The sequence below is a fragment of the Haliotis rubra genome, unplaced genomic scaffold (genome assembly GCF_003918875.1).
Source record: "Haliotis rubra isolate DU_JTF1 unplaced genomic scaffold, ASM391887v1 Scf390, whole genome shotgun sequence".
Classification (NCBI taxonomy): Eukaryota; Metazoa; Mollusca; class Gastropoda; order Lepetellida; family Haliotidae; genus Haliotis; species Haliotis rubra.
In genome coordinates this window covers 125112-146200 of record NW_025767069.1, presented here as the reverse complement: position 1 = coordinate 146200, position 21089 = coordinate 125112, and the positions used below count along the sequence as shown (strand labels likewise).

Below are 21089 nucleotides of genomic sequence, written 5' to 3'. Positions count from 1 at the left end.
GGTTCATGTCCTAACCATACGTACTTTCAGTAAATTACATCTGTTTTAGGTGGGGAAAGTAGGGTATCTTGTGATGCCAGGGCCTGGATTCTATTCCCCGAATGGGTACAATGTTCAATTCCCTTTTCTTGCATCTCCCGCCATGTTGCTGCAGGAATAATTCTGGAAGTGATGTAAAAGAAAATACGTACTCGTTCAGTGTTAGAGAGTAATTTGTACAGTTTCATGTTTAATTTGGACTATAGTGGCAGCATTAAAGGCTACAAGTCTCTCTCTTTTCTGAAGATTGACAACAAACCTTGAGCCAAGTTATGTAACTTTTTCTCTGCTTCGACTACAATATAGGCAAAGTTACATCCCTTGTGTGTCCCAGGATCATTTGTTCATGAGTTCCAGATCTACCAAACCCATCATAAAGACCATATCAAGAGTAAACTGTGTCCCCTAAGAGGAGTAGAACATGTTGTTTTAGCCCTGAAGACCGTATCAGGAGTAGAACCTGTGTTTTTTGCCCCAAAGACCATATCATGAGTAGAACGTGTTGTTTTGGCACCAAAAGACATATCAGGAGCAGAACGTGTTGTTTTGGCCCCAAAGACCATATTAGTGGTGGAACTTCTTGTTTTGGCCTCAGAGAGCTTATCAGTGGTAGAACATATTGTTTTGGCCCCAAAGACCATATTATGAGTAGAACATGTTGTTTTAGCCCCAAAGACCATGTCAGGAGTAGAACATCTTGTTTTGGCCCCTAAGACCATATCAGGAGTAGAACGTCTTGTTTTAGCCCCAAAGACCATATCAGGAATAGAACATGTTGTTTTAGCTCCAAAGACCATATCAGGAGTAGAATGTGTTGTTTTAGCCCCAAAGACCATACCAGGAGTAGAACATGTTGTTTTGGCCCCAAAGACCATATCAGGAGTAGAACGTGTTGTTTTAGCCCCAAAGACCATATCAGGAGTAGAACGTCTTGTTTTGGCCCCAAAGACCATACCAGGAGTAGAACGTGTTGTTTTGGCCCCAAAGACCATACCAGGAGTAGAACATCTTGTTTTAGCCCCAAAGACCATACCAGGAGTAAAACGTGTTGTTTTGGCCCCAAAGACCATACCAGGAGTAGAACGTCTTGTTTTAGCCCCAAAGACCATATCAAGAGTAGAACGTGTTGTTTTGGCCCCAAAGACCATACCAGGAGTAGAACGTGTTGTTTTGGCCCCAAAGACCATATCAGGAGTAGATCGTCTTGTTTTAGCCCCAAAGACCATACCAGGAGTAGAACTTGTTGTTTTGGCCCCAAAGACCATATCAGGAGTAGAACTTGTTGTTTTGGCCCCAAAGACCATATCAAGAGTAGAACGTGTTGTTTTGGCCCCAAAGACCATACCAGGAGTAGAACGTGTTGTTTTGGCCCCAAAGACCATACCAGTAGTAGAACGTCTTATTTTGGCCCCAAAGACCATACCAGGAGTAGAATGTGTTGTTTTGGCCCCAAAGACCATACCAGGAGTAGAACGTGTTGTTTGGGCCCCAAAGACCATACCAGGAGTAGAACGTCTTGTTTTGGCACTCGGTTTTTAAATAGTCATTATTCTAGCAATGTTTTTTTCTCCAATTCTCAGTTTTGCTTAAGCTACTTGTATTATTTTGTGAGAGTAGATACAAAGTGAAGTATGTATAGTGGATTGTATGGTGATTTCAGTTAATGATAACAGAATGTGGTTTCAGTTCCAGTGTACCTGAAGTAATATTTTGATTAACTTTAATGATTCAGAAATATAACTATTTTGGCCAAGTGAAAATAATATTTCTTTTTAACAGTGTGATAAATTTTGAGTTTTGTAAATGCTTATATTTGTAATTTGACTTAATTAATTAAATGCATGTGTATGTGTAGGATAAAGCACGACTCCAAGGTTATGGTTGGGAAAGTAAGAACTGATGGTCGAGGGCTTACTTTCCCAACCATAACCGAAGAGGAGTGCTTTATTATACATGTAAACCGTCAATGATGGATAATTAGATGATCATGTAATGAAGCTGAAGCGCTAGTAAAATCAATTTAATGACAGTAGGCCTAACTATAAATAGGTAATTCAAACCTGGCTTCTTTGTTGGCCCAGTGGCCGTGAGGTAGAGCATCTGCTTATTAACCAGGTAGATGTGGTTTCATTCCTGCCAGGGAAAACATTTGCACATTAAAGATGATCTTTGACGATATTTTTCAATTGATTTCAAACACTCACATATCATCTGAATTTGAATGTTGATGCTAATATAGAGTTAGGAAAAAGTAAAACCTGGGAAGAGGTCTTACTTACATAAAGTAAAACCTGGAAGCAAACAAAAACCTCAAGTGCGGTAATTCAAGAAGCACCCTTCAGGTTTATATGAATAAATGTCGCTGACCTTCAGTTTTTGTCAATATTTTCATATGCATTATTTTATATTGTTAAGTCAACCCCAAACCTATTATTACTAAGTTGAGTAGAGATGTTACATTCCAAATATGTCTAAATTTGTCAAAATCATTAGTCAGAAGATATATTTTATACTGACCTTTAATGACTTGTATACTAGGGAAGAAAACATAAATGACAGTGTCATAAAATCAGCAAAATAACCTCCCTTATTCATCAAAATTTTGAATTTGTTATATTGTGTAAAAAGAATGTTCTTGAATTTTCCTTGATTGTGAAATATTAGGTATGCAGAAATGAAAAAATGAGTTTGGACTTTGATGGTTGACAACCACAGAAGCCCTGGCATGGTTGTGACCTGGCTGTCTTAGTGTGCGGTCGTACCCGAGTCAATGCCAACATTGTGTATCACTGGTTTACCATCTTCTGTCCTGATTACTCTAAAGGTTGTCATAATTAGCTTTAGAATAGCTGACTTTGACATAAAATGTTCTGACAAATAATATTGAACAAATGTACATTATATTGCAAGAGGAACAATGCCTTCTCTTTCATGAGTAATGCCGAAGTCTCTGTTGTGTTTCTCGTTCATGTCACGTCATCTTTCTTCATCAACGTTAATAGCATGGTTCATATGTTAACCAGTATCTACAGATCTTTCATAACCACTTGTTCATTTCAAAGGCGTGAAATTAATGATAGTAGATAGCCTGTCAATCTCACTGAAATTGCCCGTAATCTCTCAGAAAAACTTTCACAGACATCTGAAATCTAGTTGGGTGTTAGATTTGATTGACCAGATATCTATTGTGTTATTCATTTCTCTGAGACTAGTTTCTGTTACATAATATGCATGAAGTTCTGTTTTATAATTGCATTGGAAACTTGTTAAAATACAACAAAATATCAACTTCAAGAATTACATTAAGTTATCATTTGTAAAAAATTGTACTTTTATTGTTTAACAAAGAATTACATATTTATTCCTTAGTGACTTCATTTCTGATCAGGTTGATATTGAAAAAGTTTCATTTTCTTGATCATGTCAATATTTGTTACTGTGATATACAAAGGTATGAATTTTACACAATAATTTTGTATTACATGTATCTCTGTATTCTGTATTACCAAAATGCTGTTGCATTTACTCTTATGTAATTTCACAAGTGAGTCTTTCATCCCACTTAGCAAGCTTGAGACTTTTGCAGGAACGTTGTTGAAGTTGACGTGTAAGAGTGTTGCTAATGTATCTGCTGTGTGTCTACAGTTCCGACGTCTGACGAGATATCCATGACTCCAGATTCTTCCCCTGAGTAAGTGGAATTTAACATTCTGGTTTCCATGAAAATGGACATTATCAAAGGTTTTAACAGTTGTTTGTTGACATCATTAAGACAATCTTAATTCGTAACTTAGACGACCGCCTCCGTGTTGTAGTGGTTAGAGCATCCGCCCGGAGAGCGGAAGGTCGCGGGTTCAATCCCCGGCCGCGTCATGCCAAAAGACGTTAAAATATGGTACTTGTTGGTCCCTGCCTGGTGCTCGGCATTAATTGGTACAACAAGGACTGGTCGGCTCGGAGTCAGTATAATGTGTCTGAGTGAGGTATTCATGCTTCACTGCGGCATGGTATCTCAGTGGGCTAGCACTATAAAACCAGCTTTTGTCTGGGCTAGTACAAGCAGCCGCACATACACATACACACACATGCACGTCGTCATATGAGCGAAATATTCTCAAGCACGACGTTAAACCCAATTTCACCTCACCTTAACTTAGACTTTTGACAGTAAGATGACTAAGACCATCAAACTTCCATATATTAACATAGATTTACAATCGTAGCAGCAATGTTATGTTCATGCTAATATGCTTTCTAGGATGCCTAGCGGTTAGAACAATCGAAAAAAAATACATTATCAGACAATAAAGGTATAGTTTTTTGATGACGTAACAACTGAATGACGTTATCCTGTCATTGCACCATTCTAGTGTGCCCCTTCGTATTCGAACCATTTTACATGATGTCACAATGTGAGCGACGTCACGATGCATCGCCTCGTATGGCCTCCTACCGTAAACTACTCCGTTGCATCCCGTTTCTTATTTTGCAGTTGCTTCACGCAGCTAACATCACTGGTGGAAACATTAAATTTATGTTTTACGACGGTCAAAATGTGTCAATTTGACTCACAAGTTTTCAGCGACACGGTAACGTTCGCAATGTTTACATCCCCACAATGCAATCGTGGAATGTCACTTGACTACTCAGCTTCATCTGGATGTACTGATCTAAACTTACGTTTGTAGTAGAAATGCGACGTTCATATTGCCCCATATGGTTTACGTTAATGACAGATGTAATTAAAATAATTCAGAGAAGATATTTAATCCGAACGTAAACGTCATCAAACTGTTATCATTTGTTTTTTTCTGGTAACGTTCGTCTTAACGTAGGGGGGCAGACACATCAATAGAACAGCGCGCCAGTTAGCCCTGTGCGAGGATTCTTAATTTAGGTCACTGACACCGTCGTTTGTTTTCTGCCTTAGATTATTCGTAATTATCCTTAGAAAGTATTAAATTTGGCATCTTAGAAAAGAAATACAGTTCGCTCTACCACCATGTATAGTGTAATAAAGCACACTTTCGCCCTGAACTATTATAAAGTTAAAGCACTCGGACGCAAGCGTCCTTGTACTTTAACTATAGAAAGTGTTCACATCAATATAGACTTAGACGGTCAGTGCACACGTTTGTGGAATTGGCAGGTTCAGATTGGCATGGTGGGCAAGCTGTCTAAGGCACAAAGCTAGTGATCAGCGAGCTTGAGGGGTCGGGATCCAGCCCACTTGTGATTGGGTGTAATAACCTTGGAGTCAACTTTGTGTGCAGACTCTTTCAGTGTTGTCACAACCCCTAGTGTACAGTACACAATCCTGTGCACTTAAAAGAACCTACGAATCCGTTGGTATATGACCAGATGGTGGCCACATGAATACGTGCAAACACCTAGTTGTGGGTAAAGCAACGTGCAGTAAACTTTTCAGCATTATTAAGTTCAGTATATGGGTCACACAGAGGTTCATGTAAAATGTTCTGTGACTTTCTGTGAGAGTGTTCTGTCTATTACAGATTGGCCAAGCGGTCGTGGTTCGGTGGCTTGATGGGCATGGAGCAGGAGCACCACTTCATGATGGTCCGAGACAAGACTTTCAGCCAGGTCAAGGCAGACCTGGTCCACGCATTCCTATCAGTGAGTACATGGTTCAGACCTGGTCCACACATTCCTCTCTGTGGGAACATGGTTCAGACCTGGTCTGCACATTCCTATCAGTGAGTACATGGTTCAGACCTGGTCCACACATTCCTCTCAGTGAGTACATGGTTCAGACCTGGTCCACACATTCCTCTCTGTGAGGACATGGTTCAGACCTGGTCCACACATTCCTCTCTGTGAGGACATGGTTCAGACCTGGTCCACACATTCCTGTGAGTGAGAACATGGTTCAGACCTGGTCCACACATTCCTCTCTGTGAGAACATGGTTCAGACCTGGTCCACACATTCCTCTCTGTGAGGACATGGTTCAGACCTGGTCCACACATTCCTCTCTGTGAGGACATGGTTCAGACCTGGTCCACACATTCCTCTCAGTGAGACATGGTTCAGACCTGGTCCACACATTCCTCTCTGTGAGGACATGGTTCAGACCTGGTCCACACATTCCTCTCTGTGAGGACATGGTTCAGACCTGGTCCACACATTCCTCTCAGTGAGACATGGTTCAGACCTGGTCCACACATTCCTCTCTGTGAGGACATGGTTCAGACCTGGTCCACACATTCCTCTCTGTGAGGACATGGTTCAGACCTGGTCCACACATTCCTCTCTGTGAGGACATGGTTCAGACCTGGTCCACACATTCCTCTCAGTGAGAACATGGTTCAGACCTGGTCCACACATTCCTCTCTGTGAGGAAATGGTTCAGACCTGGTCCACACATTCCTCTCTGTGAGTGAGAACATGGTTCAGACCTGGTCCACACATTCCTCTCTGTGAGGACATGGTTCAGACCTGATCCACACATTCCTGTGAGTGAGTACATGGTTCAGACCTGGTCCACACATTCCTCTCTGTGAGAACATGGTTCAGACCTGGTCCACACATTCCTGTGAGTGAGAACATGGTTCAGACCTGGTCCACACATTCCTCTCTGTGAGGACATGGTTCAGACCTGGTCCACACATTCCTGTGAGTGAGAACATGGTTCAGACCTGGTCCACACATTCCTGTGAGTGAGAACATGGTTCAGACCTGATCCACACATTCCTCTCTGTGAGGACATGGTTCAGACCTGGTCCACACATTCCTCTCTGTGAGAACATGGTTCAGACCTGGTCCACACATTCCTCTCTGTGAGAACATGGTTCAGACCTGGTCCACACATTCCTGTGAGTGAGAACATGGTTCAGACCTGGTCCACACATTCCTGTGAGTGAGGACATGGTTCAGACCTGGTCCACACATTCCTCTCTGTGAGAACATGGTTCAGACCTGGTCCACACATTCCTCTCTGTGAGAACATGGTTCAGACCTGGTCCACACATTCCTCTCTCTGAGAACATGGTTCAGACCTGGTCCACACATTCCTCTCTCTGAGGACATGGTTCAGACCTGGTCCACACATTCCTGTGAGTGAGAACATGGTTCAGACCTGGTCCACACATTCCTCTCAGTGAGTACATGGTTCAGACCTGGTCCACACATTCCTATCAGTGAGTACATGGTTCAGACCTGGTCCACACATTCCTCTCAGTGAGTACATGGTTCAGACTTGGACCACACATTCCTCTCAGTGAGTTCATGGTTCAGATCTGGTCTACACATTCCTGTCAGTGAGTACATGGTTCAGACCTGGTCCACACATTCTTATGAGTGAGTACATGGTTCAGATCTGGTGCACAGAATCCTCTCTGTCACCATACCTGTCATGTCGTGTTACACCACACATCTTAACCTCTCTAAACCGTTGACAATGCCTATAAGAAGTGTTTTGATAACAAGCATTCCTTGAACATATGACGATGCCCTCCTGTGTTTCAGACTTCAGATCTCAGCCACAGTGTGGTGTCAACGTCCACGTTCCGGGCAGAGTATCGTCGTGGCGGCAGCTCCTCCATGTTTTCCAGAAATGTCCGCTTCCAGGTGGACATCAGTCCGGCGCCCGGTGAGAGGGACAGTGCCAATGCCACAAGCTTCTGTCTCACATTCACTCTAGTCTCAGGTACGTACACAGAGCACTCCACTAGCCTCCATCTTGTAAGTCTCCAGTCTGTGTAAAATAGGCCCACACAGTCAGCTGTATTCAATATGTCTATATCGCATGCAGGTCCATCCCGGCGTTTCCGACGTGTGTGTGAACACATCCAAGCCCTCATGTCGGCACCACGAGGGGAGAACAACCGGAAGATCAGCACGGACAGTACAGCGTCCTACTCCTCCGACCATACCCCACCCTCCTACTGTACAGCAGCCAAAGAGAACGGAGAAGAAGATGTAAGAGCCACGCTCACATGTTTTCACCCTTGGAGCTGTAAAAAAGCTTATTTAAAAAATTATTCTTCTTAAATATAATTTAATGAATGAGTGAGTGAGTGAGTTTGGTTTTATGCAGCCTTTAGCTATATTCGAGCAATGTCACGGCAGGGGACACCAGAAATGGGCTTCACGCATTGTACCCATGTGGGGAATTGGACCCGGGTCTTTGGGGTGACGAGCGAACGCTTTAACCACTAGGCTACCCCACTGCCCCTATAATTTAATGGATTAGAAAACTGTGATAGAAAGATCTCCCTATATGTCTGTAGTACTTGATTTTACACAAATTAGTACACATTTTTTCCTTTATTAACTTACTTCCAAATACAAATACTTTCCTCATGTAAAGTCATCACCAAATACTTCTGTATTGGAAACAAGAAACAAGATGGCAACCCCACTGTAAACGCAACCAGTTTTGGTTTTTGACCTTGAACATAACATAATCATACCAAGAGGAATGGAGTACAACTTTATATGCCCATTGCCTCCCTTAGTCAGGACAGGATCTGTTTGTTGCAGCATGCCCATTTTCTTGGCATTCACAAGTGTAGTAATTGTCTTCGTCATGCAGTTTGGGGCATGGAAAGCCCTGTCATCTAAAGAGCTGCAATTCATTGTGCAATGTTACCTCCCGATGATCCTATGGGTTTGAAGCTCGGTTCACCCCGGTTTTGTTTCTAGATTGGTCAGCACCATGACCATGCTTATGGGTTCACCAAAGTCATCAACATCTGAGATATTCAACCCTCTATGGTTTCCTTCCATGTCAAACTGACACTCCATGTTTTTAACACACTGTAGTGGGGTAGCCTGGTGGTTAAAGCGTTCCCTAGTCACGCCACAGATCCTGGTTCCATTATCCCCGACCGCGTCATACCAAAAAATGTTACAATATGGTACTTGTTGGTCCCTGCCTGGCTCTCGGCATTAATGGGTAAAACAAGGACTGGTTGGCTTGGAGTCAGTATAATGCGTCTGAGCGGGGTACTCATCTGCGGCATGGTATCTCAGTGGGCTAGCACTATGAAACCAGCTTAAGTCTGGGCTAGTACAAGCAGCCACATATACACACGCATGCATCTCGTCATATGAGCGAAATATTCTTAAGTGCGACATTAAACCCCATTTCACCTCACCTGGTTAGATTCCTCACATGGGTACTGTGTGTGAAGCCCATTTCTGGTTTAAAACTAAACTCACTCACTAACTCATTCACTGTACAAAGCAGCCATAAAACATAGTGAGTTGTAAATGATTTGTTTTTCTCTTCAACTATCTTGTTTATTGTTTGTTTTCAGCCATTAGACAAGAGACCTCCATTACCTCCATGTAGACAATCCACAAAAGACCGCAAAGTTTTATCAGAGAATGTACAGAGAGACAAGGTTTGAGGATGGACATCTTTGTATATATACACAAGGGAACAATTGGTAATAAAAGTGATTGGCCTCCCCCTACCTTGCCACCCTCTCCAAGACTGGACCAATCACAAACATTGACAGTATTCTCACCATGGCTGACCGACCAATGAAATGACTTGTAAGAAATATGCAAATTGGGCCAAACCAGAGCTGTGCCCAAAGTGAGATTGTACTTACCCAACAACTGATTTTGTATGTTTAGAGTCGAGTAGGTGTACCTGTAGTGGTTAATAGTGCATCAGGTCCTGAGGTGAGCACCAATATGCAATATGTCACAGCATGAAAGAATGATGGACATTGACTTACTGTTTTTTGGTGCTATATGTTGCTGTTAATACAAAGCGTTTTAGTGCATGTTTTTTAAAACCAATTTGTTTTTATTCAAATGCATCTTTTTTCTGCTTTTAAACTTGAACAAAAGGTAAAGAGCTCTTTTGGTGGTTTTAGAAATAAGTCTTTGTTTACTTTTTAACCTGCCATTACGTATTTCAGTTGTAATTTTTAAACTTTTGTGCTTTCTTGCCTACAGAAATATCATTATTACAATGTTCAGAAGGGTGTTGACGATGAATGGATAAAAGTGTCTGTTTTTATATCACATATTAACCTAGTCCAACCAGAACCACAAACCATTTTTCCATTTTCGCTTTCAGAATCAACAGGGATAGAATCTCAAAATATATTCTTGTAGATGCTGAACTTTCACGTTTACAATGTTCTTGGATATTTATTATGAATTTGGGAGTGAATTAATATATTTCCTGTTAAAGATATTTATTTATGTATTTATTTATTCTCACTATGTGCTATCATGTGTCTACAGAGCATACTGTTTTTATGTTCTACACATCTGTGATCTCTTTGACAGGTGTGGTAATCTAGGAACTGATGCCAACCTCACAGGTGTGGATATCTGTATTACCTACTTGTTTGTTAAAACCCGTGAAGGTCCGGGTTAGAATTGATCTTCAGAAACCCATGCTTGTCGTAAGAGGCGACTAACAGGATCGGGTGGTTAGGCTTGCTGACTGGGTTGATACATCGTATCCCAGTTGCATAGATCGATGCTCATGCTGTTGATCACTGGACTGTCTGGTCGATTATTTACAGACCGCTGCCATATAGCTGGAATACTGCTGGGTGTGGCGTAAAACTAAACTCACTACATATTTGTTACCCCAATTATATTGATAAATTCAAATTTAAATTTGGACTGACTGACTGACTGAGTCTGGTTTTACGCCGCTTTTAGCAATATTCCAGCAACATCACGGCGGGGGACACCAGAAATGGGCTTCACACATTTTAAATTTGGAAAATTTCTTTCATTTTATACATAGTTTTTAAGTTTGGGTCATTTCAGGGGTTTTAAAGGGTGATATGAGCTACTTCATTGCAGACAGCTCTGATACAATATCTCCCTGTGTGAGAAACTGACCCGTCCCCCAGGAGGTCGTCTCAAGTGAACTTTCAATGAGTATGTAGGCTTCTCAAATTTCGCTCAAAGTGATTGAAGCAGAATATCTGACTTTTATGTCTAGAAAACAAATTTCATGGCCAGTACCGAATGTAAATACTGCACCTCTGTACAGTTGTTGATATGTCATTTAGTCATTTCTGACCACCATAGGGGCAGTGGGGTAGCCTGGTGGTTAAAGCGTTCACTCGTGACATCGTAGACCCGGGTTCGATTCCTCACACTGGTACAATGTATGAAGCCCATTTCTGGTGTCAGGACCCGTGATATGGCTGGAATATTGCTAAAAGCCTCGTAAAAATATACTCACTCGATCACACCACCATGTCAAAGGAGTACTATCATAGGAATAATTGTGTTCCTTGTGCTTTTGGTATTTTTAATTTATCCAAATACCTGCATCCATGTGGTGAAGAAATGAAGCTGAAGTGTGAAATAGAAATGACTTCTGATTGGTTCAAGATCCAGCACATACTTCATTAGGTTAGGAGATCAAGGTTCACTTGGGATTTCACATTACACAACCTTTTATGGATTTTTCGGATTTCACACAGTGGTATTGTATCGCAGTCAAAGATAGACTTTTATGGGAATGGATCGGAGTTGCTATATGGTAATTTGTTAGTTCCAGACTTATTCCTGACTATGTCCAGTTGACATTTGTTTGATTCATCAGGATATTCGTTACTGTAGGGCATCACTAAAGCCACTCACTCACTCACTCCAGGAAACATACAGCGTGACAGTACCCTATGTTTACAACGAACACATTTATAACAAAGTGATGGATATAACAACCTTTGTACATTTTAGTCACAATGGTTATAACAAACTTTGGTTATAAAAGACTAAAACTAAAACCCTTTGAATATTTATTTGGGATATTCTCCAAAAAAGGGCGGTGATCAAAATACAATATATTGTCTCTGCTTACCACATCTGTCAAAGAGGAAAAAACTAGTCATAATTTTTTCTGTTTTTATCTTCATCTTTTTTTATCCTGTGATATTTGTTTATCTCCTGTCAAACGCGGGAGCCAACATCGAACCATTTGTTTCCCAGTTAGAGTCATTCATTGTCATGTACTACTTACCTAAAGCTGATACTCAAACATTGTTATCAACTTGATCAACTTGAAGTTTGAGAAAGCATTTTAACCACAGCTGTGTATGGCTTGTCTTCAAGCTGGGTTGGGGTTGTTATACCATGGGTGGGGTCTGTTATACCATGGGTGGGGTCTGTTATACCATGGGTGGGGTAAACATGATTTATTACCTCTGTAGGATATTTACCAAGACTGGATAGTGAACTTTTATCTAAAGAAAATATAGTGTTAATTTCCTCACATGATACACAAAGCTGTGTCTTTATTTATGGGCTGCTTCTAGATTATGTTCAGGACCATGTTGTGTTAGTAATCCATGCAAAAATATGTCACCACTTACCAGTGATGTGAAACATGATTTCTTTCAGGCATTTTTGCTCCAAGTTACTTCACCAATATGATGATTATCGATCTCAATAATCTAAGTCGGAAGCAAGCCCTACAGGAATGGTAGCATGAATGCAAGATATGCTAGGGACGAACAGAAAGCTTGAGCTCAACTCTCCCCAGGGAGCTGAGAATGTTGTTCAAATATTTACTAGTGCAATATTTCTTCTTATTGACCACTTAGATAATATGTCCTCATATTGTACCTCTACTGTGTGAAGACTTTGTGATATAAGTCTATTATTATTGTCATGAAGACAGAAGATGAATAATGCATACCAGACAAAAGTTCTTTTTTGTTGACAATTTGAAATGTTACAGAGTTAACTTGGCAACTTTGCTGGACGATTATACAAAGCAGAAACCCAGGTGAGATTGGGTAGTAGTTACATGGTTACCAAAAGAGATGGTAAGTAGTTGTATGGGTACCCGGGAGTAAATTTTGACACCCTTCTTAACTGTGATGTTTCTTAACAATGATCAGAACAGTGTTCAGATTCATGTGTATGTAACTTAAGGAAAGATAAAGATGTTTACTTATGACTATTTCTTTACTCATCTTATTGATAAATTAAATGAATATATTAAGTGTTCTTTAACTTATTTTGAATAATATAAAAAGAGATACAATCAATTTATGTACTGCACAGAAGAACTTTTGGGCACAACATGTTTGTAAGGATGTTTGCTGGTCTGCATTACTGCTGACTTTAGCCACTAGATCAGTGTCTGAGGCAAGTAAAATTCTGAACAGGAACGATTTTTTATAGATAGTCAACTTTTTGCAATGGATGCGACGTTTCCGTGTAGATGCTAACACCGTTGCATCGACGGCAATAAACAAGTTGTCTATCCATAAAGAATCGTCTAGTTCATCATCCCAGCTTCTAAATGCCATTCAAAGAGGTTAAATAAACTTCTGTTCGATCTAGAAAGTAGAGCTTGTAATGATAATAATGTATCATCTGAAAGTGATACTTAGAGATATGTCCAGGTTAGTAGACTTGATATGTGATGATTTTGGTATTTGAATAGGTGTTTACCCGCCTCCCATACTCTACTTACCTTGGTTACTGTCACCATGGTAACGTATGTTCTTAAATGTTACATCTTCCCGAGACTAGGGACTCTCTGACTACAAAAGCCTGGTTTCCACCTTGCCAAACTAGGTTTAGATTATAGAGTTGTCTTTTGGTGGGATGCATCAAAAATCAAAATTGTATGCTGAAATCAACAACCAGTTCAAAAATTGCCATAGCATGTTATTGGCAACTTGGCTTCACATGATATTGTCCAACTCTTTACTTGTTTATCAAGGTGGACAAGTAAGTTGATGCACTTCGCAGGGTAAGATCTGTTGCACTATAGATCCTGGCTATCAATCAGATCATCTTCACTGAGTTCAACCATCTTGTTTGAAGCAAATACAAGTTACGTGGAATCTGATTGGCCACCTTTACGGACATTAACAGGACAAACCTTGTACTAGGTGCCTGTGGTGCTAAGACTGAGTCACAAATGCCAACCAAGTTCTGCAGGGGTGGAAACCAGACTTTGATAATCAGGTCCATTGGTAAAGTGAGTTTCATGTACTTCAAGGCCTCTGTCTGGATTATAAAATGGACGAAGGAATAGAAATACTTGGTATGTTAGAGAAATAGTATCTGAAAGACCCCTTATCTCTCATCGCCCACATACACAGCCCAGTCAGTGGACTCATGCTAGAAATGTTACATTCACCTGGAAAAGGGTTAAGGATCTCTTATTTTATATTTCTATATACAATAGTCTGGTTTTAAGGTCATATTTAATTCTGATTAAACACATCTGTGTTTGTTTTCAAAATTATACGCTCATGTCAACATTCTGGAACTGAAATTGATCACCGATATGAAATGACATGTAGTGTGGCCGTTCCATGGCAGTGTATTCTGTTTCTTTGAATTATATTGCAGGTTTCTGCATGAGTGTCTGTCAGATACCATATATATTACAATGTGTTGTAAGGTAAACAGTACCTGACAGACCCAAGATCAGTTATCTGTTTCTTCCACACTCTAACATCTCACCATTTGAGCATCAAACCGAGAAATATACTTGGTGTCCCCTGCCGTGATGTTGCTGAAATATTGCTAAAAGCGGCATAAAACTCATTCACTCACTCTTGTCTACAGGTTTCTACACATGATTTGTGACCCCCCACATGACCGTTTTCATCATACCTGTAAAGTATCAAGCTGAATATGATTATTACAAATAGGTAAGACCTAAGAACGTTAAGTTACATTAAGTTACGTTAACTTTTCACAAACATGAGAGTTCAACCAAAGCACAACTAACTTACAAATAAATTACAATCAAGAAAAGTAGTCCTTCATAATTTGACCTTGGTCATCACCATGGAGTGGCCAACCACAGACCAAGAATTCAGTCTCTCACATATTTGGTATGAGTTATCTCCCATGGAGTTTATGCACACAGGTGTGTTACAAAACCCACTGCTTGCTAAGGTCTGGGAGAACAGTGTTCTTGTACCAAATTCCAGACTTGTATCTTGGACAATTACCAAAAGTACATCAATACCCCATGTAATGTACTCAGGAATTCAGATATATAGAAATATAGAATTGTGATTCTTGACATGTTTCCAGGTGTACACTTGAATATACCTCTTATCCCATCTTCATAAAACCATTTACTTATCGTCATCCAGAAATGATCAGGACAAGTTCATGTGATAAATGTTTAGCATTGTGGTCAATATGATAGTAACTGTCATTTTATGTGTTTATTTGAAGATATTTTAGCAGATGTTTATTTTAACACAATAGGCACACAACAGGCCCTTGTGTTTACTGTTGAACATTTTGTTCTTTTATACTTAGTGCTTGAAGCGGACACATGTTGTACATTGTTTTGAAGGATGAACCTTGAACAGACATTTACATTGCATGTTCATACTTTTGTATGAAATCAGTATTTATGTTTTATGAGAGATAGTCAAATTTTTAATCAAAATATTTGTTTGCTATTTAAGATGTACATTGATGTTTTACGGTTGCCACTGGGTTGCCTTGCACAGGTTAGGTTGAAAAATTGCTGAATAACTTTGTCTCTTAAGTCTAAGTCTGACATACGGAAAAAAATAAAAATAAAAATAAAATGCAGTTTGATTTTATGCAACGTGCATTTTCAAACTCTAACTTGTTTTAATGTGGGTTTTATGAACAAATTATCAAATGCACAAATTATCAAAAAACATTTATATAGGAATATCCCGAATGTGTTTTTCTTCTACTTGCATAATTGTACATTAGGGGGGAGGGGTTCAGCAGAATTGTGAGTGCTGCAGTTATACTGAGGGAAACAAATAAGGGAACACCTCTTCATGTTTATTTATTGTCAGATTTCCTCCCACGGCGCTATTCAAAGCTGGCGATGAAAACTGGAAAATATTAAAGGAAAGCTTGAATTTTCCTGTGTTCGTTTGTTTGTTTTAGGACAAGAAACAAGTGAGGGACCAGATTGTCAAAGTGTGTTTTCCTAAGCAGCTATACTGACATGAGGGCAAGAGATATCTCTTACAAACACGTTTAAATACAAGATTCATTGTTGTGAATAATCCAAAGGTTATTGGAAAATCAAGATGACACAATTTTCACACACTTCTTGCTTTTAGATTTCATTGCAATATTTTTAGCTTATGTCGTCTCCATATTTCATATGACTCTTTGATAGAATCTGATCAAGTTAGTCTTGAATGATGTGTTAGTGATGTTTTAGTTTCAGACAGGTTTAATCGGTTTCTTTGAAAATGGTGCATTATGTGTCATGTACACTGCTCAATTATAGAATATTCATAAAAGTGACCATAGAAGAAGCACTAGATTGTATATGAGTTAGTTTGAGAGATTCAATGTTATTTAGGAACTATATCATCGATCAAACCTGCTGATAAGAAAAAGATGCACCTTTCAAATTTTACCAATATTTGTTTATGCATTGAAAGTGTTCTTGCTTTTAATGATGCCCATTTTTATCTCAGAAATTAAGTAAAACAACATGTTTGACAATGATTAATTGCTAATCAGTTAATTAGTAAAGTGTATGTATTGAAGTTAGAACCCTTCTTTAGTACAAACCAACCATTGGATTCAAGACCATGTGTTGTGACTGGTTGTGTGAGTTATCTCCCCTGAATTGTGATAGCTGGGACTAACTTCTAGATGTGGTGTGTTGTTGATACTCATGTACAGAACCTGCTCTGTGTTGTCATGGTGATGTTCTGTGTGGATGGGTGAAGGAATCTGTTAATAGGGCACTGCTAGCCATGGTACATTTTTTCAGATTATTGTATACATGCAGAGACCATATAATAATTACTACATGGTCTCTGATACAAGTACTAGTAATTTTACAGCATTATTTACAATGTTTAGACATTTGATTGTTAGAATTTATTTATTTAACTGGAAGAATAAGGTAGGGTATTATCTTTTTGTTTTATCTTATTTTTCCTCTTTAAGAGGAATAAGGATAGAAATATTTTATGATTCAGAATATTGATACTTCTAATTCCAGGTTTTATTCAAAATGGGGGCTAGCAGTGATATTTCCATGGTTGAAATCTTTGTTTTGAGTGTGGTATGGCAGTTTGCAGCTGTTTTGTGAACAATTGTACACAATGTACAGACTTTGTATAGAATGGTCACCTGTTTGAAACCAATCATAATCTTTGTACCTCGGCCACTGATGCAAGGATCAATTTGATTGGTCCGTGATGTATAGCACTTGACATGTATGTTGGTGTATGCGATTGCTTTTCTCACAAGTACTTCCAGAGATTCCTTTCATACATGATCTGTCAAAAATGTTTTTATTTAACCTCTTCTGGTCTGTAGAAGCTGTTGGACTGGAAACTGTTGCTCCCTTGATGTGCTAAGTGATGATGTACCAGGAAGTGACGCCATTGTGGTAGCGTTGTTGTGTTGAAGTCCAGTGTGTTACAAGATGTACAAGTTGAATGATCTGCAGTCTTATAAAAATTGGATCTTTTACACATATTTGATAACTCTGTCATCATATGACATACTTTCTCAGAAGGGTGAACATAACGGTCTGACCTCACATCACGTACACCTCATTTCGCCTACACCCTTATGAAACAAATTTAGGGCTGACTGCACATCACGTAAATGCTGTTATACCTTTAGAAGAGTAGACTCTTCCACTAATGAGGTATACTTCCACTAATGTAAATAAACTCTTGCTCTGATGATTTATATTTTAATAAGGTCATATATTCAACAAGTTAAAACACCAATATCATCACCATGATCAGTCACATAAGTCAATCACATACATCACCATCATCACAGTTTTTCGTCCAGTTGCAAGGTGTAGCTTTAGTCTCTCAATTCGTGTAACGTAACGTCAGATATTTGATAACGGACATACACAGGAGGTTCTGAACCGAGGACAAAAATTACAAGTCTCTGTATTTTCAATTTACTCCATAGTTTCAGACATTTTATCTAACACCAGAAGTGATTATTTGCAAAAAGTTTCATTTGTTCAGACCAAAATGTATAAACCAGAGCCAGGAAAGATACTAAACAGACACTTGTTCTAATAGATCATGTTGACAAAATTAATGGTAGTGATGCTATATGTTAGGGAAGGCCGACATTATGTTAGATCAAAAGCCCCAAAATCCTTCATTTTGACAGCCAAAAGTTTAGGGTTCACCTAATGTGACTTCTTCTGGAAAGTTTGTGATATCTGAGGTGTATCATTTCCGAGTAAAAGATTTGATTAAATGTGAGATAAATGATGTGTGAGAGTTTTCATATTGTACCACATTTTACTTGTATGTGCCAACTTCCATGCTGATGTTGACAAATGTGACATAAACCAACGTCAGAAAACCCATAACCCTTTTGACCAGTACACCGATTACAAAATGTTTTATCTTTAATCATATTTACATATTTCAGCTAAATCTTAACTTCATCACCAATGTTAAAGGAATTTAAATTTTTTTACTCGTAATGCCATGTTCTTGGTTCAAGTCAGGCGATGTTTCTTATGCCAACTTAGCTCCTTTCGTGAAGGACTGGAGTATGTAAGCTGAATTTCACCATTGTACATTGCAACAGATCAATCAGGGCAGCCATATGTAAATTTCACACCACATTCAGACATGTTTAGTGGTACTGTGCTCGTCGATAGCAATATGTACATGTCCCGACGACCGCTATGTAGTAGTAGTGCTTTGTCTGGCCAGTCTGCTGGAATCCCGCTGTACAGGACTGTGCACATACAGGGCTGTCACTCCCCTCTCACTGGAAGGAAGACGGCCACACCTCGTCAGCCGAACAACATGGCCGCACCTCGTCAGCTGAACAACATGGCCGCACCTCGTCAGCTGAACAACATGGCCGCACCTCGTCAGCCGAACAACATGGCCACACCTCGTCAGCTGAACAAGACGGCCGCACCTCGTCAGCTGAACAACATGGCCGCACATCGTCAGCTGAACAACATGGCCGCACCTCGTCAGCTGAACAAGATGGCAGTCAACCTGAACACAAAACTGTCTTGTTTTTGAACACTGACATAGTGTCGGTCTGTATATGATTTGAGTCCTGACCAGATAATCCAGTGATTGATAATGTGAGCCACGATCCGTGCCTAGCCACCCAATCCTCATGGACACCTTCAACAAGCTGCTAGAGACTTGTTTGAACCAATAATCCCTGATAACACTCAAAACAATTGTAACATGCCTTATGGATATAATATTCACCTGTCCAATTTAGATTAAGTTATTTTGCTCTAACCTATTTTAATCAGATTGAAATAGGTTAGAAACCAACTTAAACTTTTGACTCCCTCTCGATAGTATTTACCAACAAAATATCATATACAAGGGATACAAGGAACAGCAGATATTTGTGTACATAAGAGGGGAATATACATAAGAAACGTGTTTATACATTGAGTTGGCATACATCATCATCTGCAAAGCCACCCTACATGTATAAAGTTTGTTCAAATACATATTATATATATATCAAGTCCAGAGCAATCCAGAAGTCTCAAATCTCTTTCGTATAAATGTATGCACTGCTATATGAATATATTAATATTTTATAATGGACAGGTATGGTCCCACACACAAAAGGTTAATTAAACATTTTTCATAATGCTCTATTTTTGTTCCTTTTAACAAAATAATCAGGAAATAATGTTTCAAGGCCGTTCATTTTAATTTTTTACACAGAAAACCATGTTTATGACGAACACGGTTATAACAAATCTTGTGTACAGGCCGTTTGCTGTATATATTTTTTTCAAATTACACCCTAGTTACTGAAATTAGTGGTCCTTTTCAGTTCATAAGTTGTAATTTACTGTGTTTTCGTAATTCATACCTGGTTAAGATTCTGGGTTAGTCGTACACTGCCAACATACTCGGAACTGTGGCTCATATCCACTGGCTTGTAGGTCAGGACTCGATCGTATACGTGCCACTGTCATAACACTCGAACACAGGCTGGCAGTTAACAACTACCATCAAACTGTGTACGATGTGTGGCCCCCACTGAAGGTGTGGGAAGGTGTGGTGGCCCCCCCACTGAAGGTGTGGACCAGGATGAGGCTGTGGCCGACTTCCTACTGGTGAAGGTTGTACATGTTGATAGCTGTAGTCGACTCTGGTGATCAGATGTATATTTTGAAGTTCATCCCTAACAACAACACTGAAGTGCAATCTCATGGTAAATAAAATTTGTACAAATGAGCTCCTCGTGTTGTTCGTGCATTCACTGGAGGCGGGGTTTTAACACAGGTTTGATGTTGTGCTTGTTACGAATGCTTTGTGCCTGGTCTAAGATGTTTCAAATCCTCAAGCATCGATATGGTACTTACAAACATTCTTAGGGCAAAGGATCATACACCCAATGAAAGTTTTCTAAATTACACATCAAGTCTAAGTTTGGCCAATATTTGGTTAACTCCTTGGGACAGTCATATAAACCCTTTTATTTACGAGCGAGAAAATGTTAAAGAATTTAAACTAAATAATGTGTTCATTTCAACATGAAGGTTAAGACTCACAATGAGGACCTGCATGACAAGTTTTGGTTTGCGATAAATTTGTGATAGAAGCATATTCAGCAAGTTGAGGGGAGACATTTGGCCCCAGCAACATGCCCAATTTTTGTTTTCATGTCACACTATCAGGCACTCTACTGTACACAAGCAACAGATATTGCAACACCTGATTATCAACCCCCACACCCATTTATATTCATATCATTTATTTGTATTTTACCCTTTGGGTGCAGCACACGTTAATTTTAGATTTGCAAGCGCTTGCAACATGCCAGCATCACACCATTAAGCAAATATAGTTTGTCAACTGTTCTTATAGCTTGATAACTTGGAAAATAGATTGATTTCATTGTTGACAAGGAAATATGGGGCCTCCGGTTAATATGTACCCACTGGTATATTTTGAATATGTTCCCTCCAGTCTAAAAAATATACCTCATGATTTGTGACACTCATAGCAGTAAACCCTTGAGTGCTTTGCAAACGGGCAATCGCCTGCAAGCAATTTATAGCGATTCACCTAATAATGGACCACTGACTATCAGCCGCTGAGGTCACTT

The 21089-nt window shown here is 39.6% G+C and overlaps 1 protein-coding gene and 2 long non-coding RNA genes across 3 annotated transcripts in view; 2 read left to right on the top strand and 1 right to left on the bottom strand.

Moving 5' to 3' along the window:
- The window catches only part of LOC124286766 (serine/threonine-protein kinase BRSK2-like), a 159680-nt gene extending 149231 nt beyond the window's left edge, over nucleotides 1-10449 (top strand). The window contains 5 exon segments of the mRNA XM_046723203.1: nucleotides 3685-3730; nucleotides 5553-5673; nucleotides 7524-7704; nucleotides 7810-7976; nucleotides 9320-10449. Coding sequence (XP_046579159.1) covers nucleotides 3685-3730; nucleotides 5553-5673; nucleotides 7524-7704; nucleotides 7810-7976; nucleotides 9320-9412 — 608 coding nt within the window. The 3' untranslated portion in view covers nucleotides 9413-10449.
- An 8288-nt stretch (nucleotides 10450-18737) lies between these two features.
- On the bottom strand, nucleotides 18738-19105 carry LOC124286773. Its single transcript, XR_006901115.1, has 3 exons — nucleotides 18995-19105; nucleotides 18858-18946; nucleotides 18738-18776 (listed from the first exon to the last, which is right to left on the bottom strand). It is a non-coding gene; the product is annotated as an uncharacterized LOC124286773 (long non-coding RNA).
- Nucleotides 19106-19865: 760 nt separating this feature from the next.
- LOC124286772 lies at nucleotides 19866-20215 on the top strand. The gene is made up of 2 exons (XR_006901114.1): nucleotides 19866-20023; nucleotides 20057-20215. It is a non-coding gene; the product is annotated as an uncharacterized LOC124286772 (long non-coding RNA).
- The last annotated feature ends 874 nt before the right edge of the window (nucleotides 20216-21089 follow it).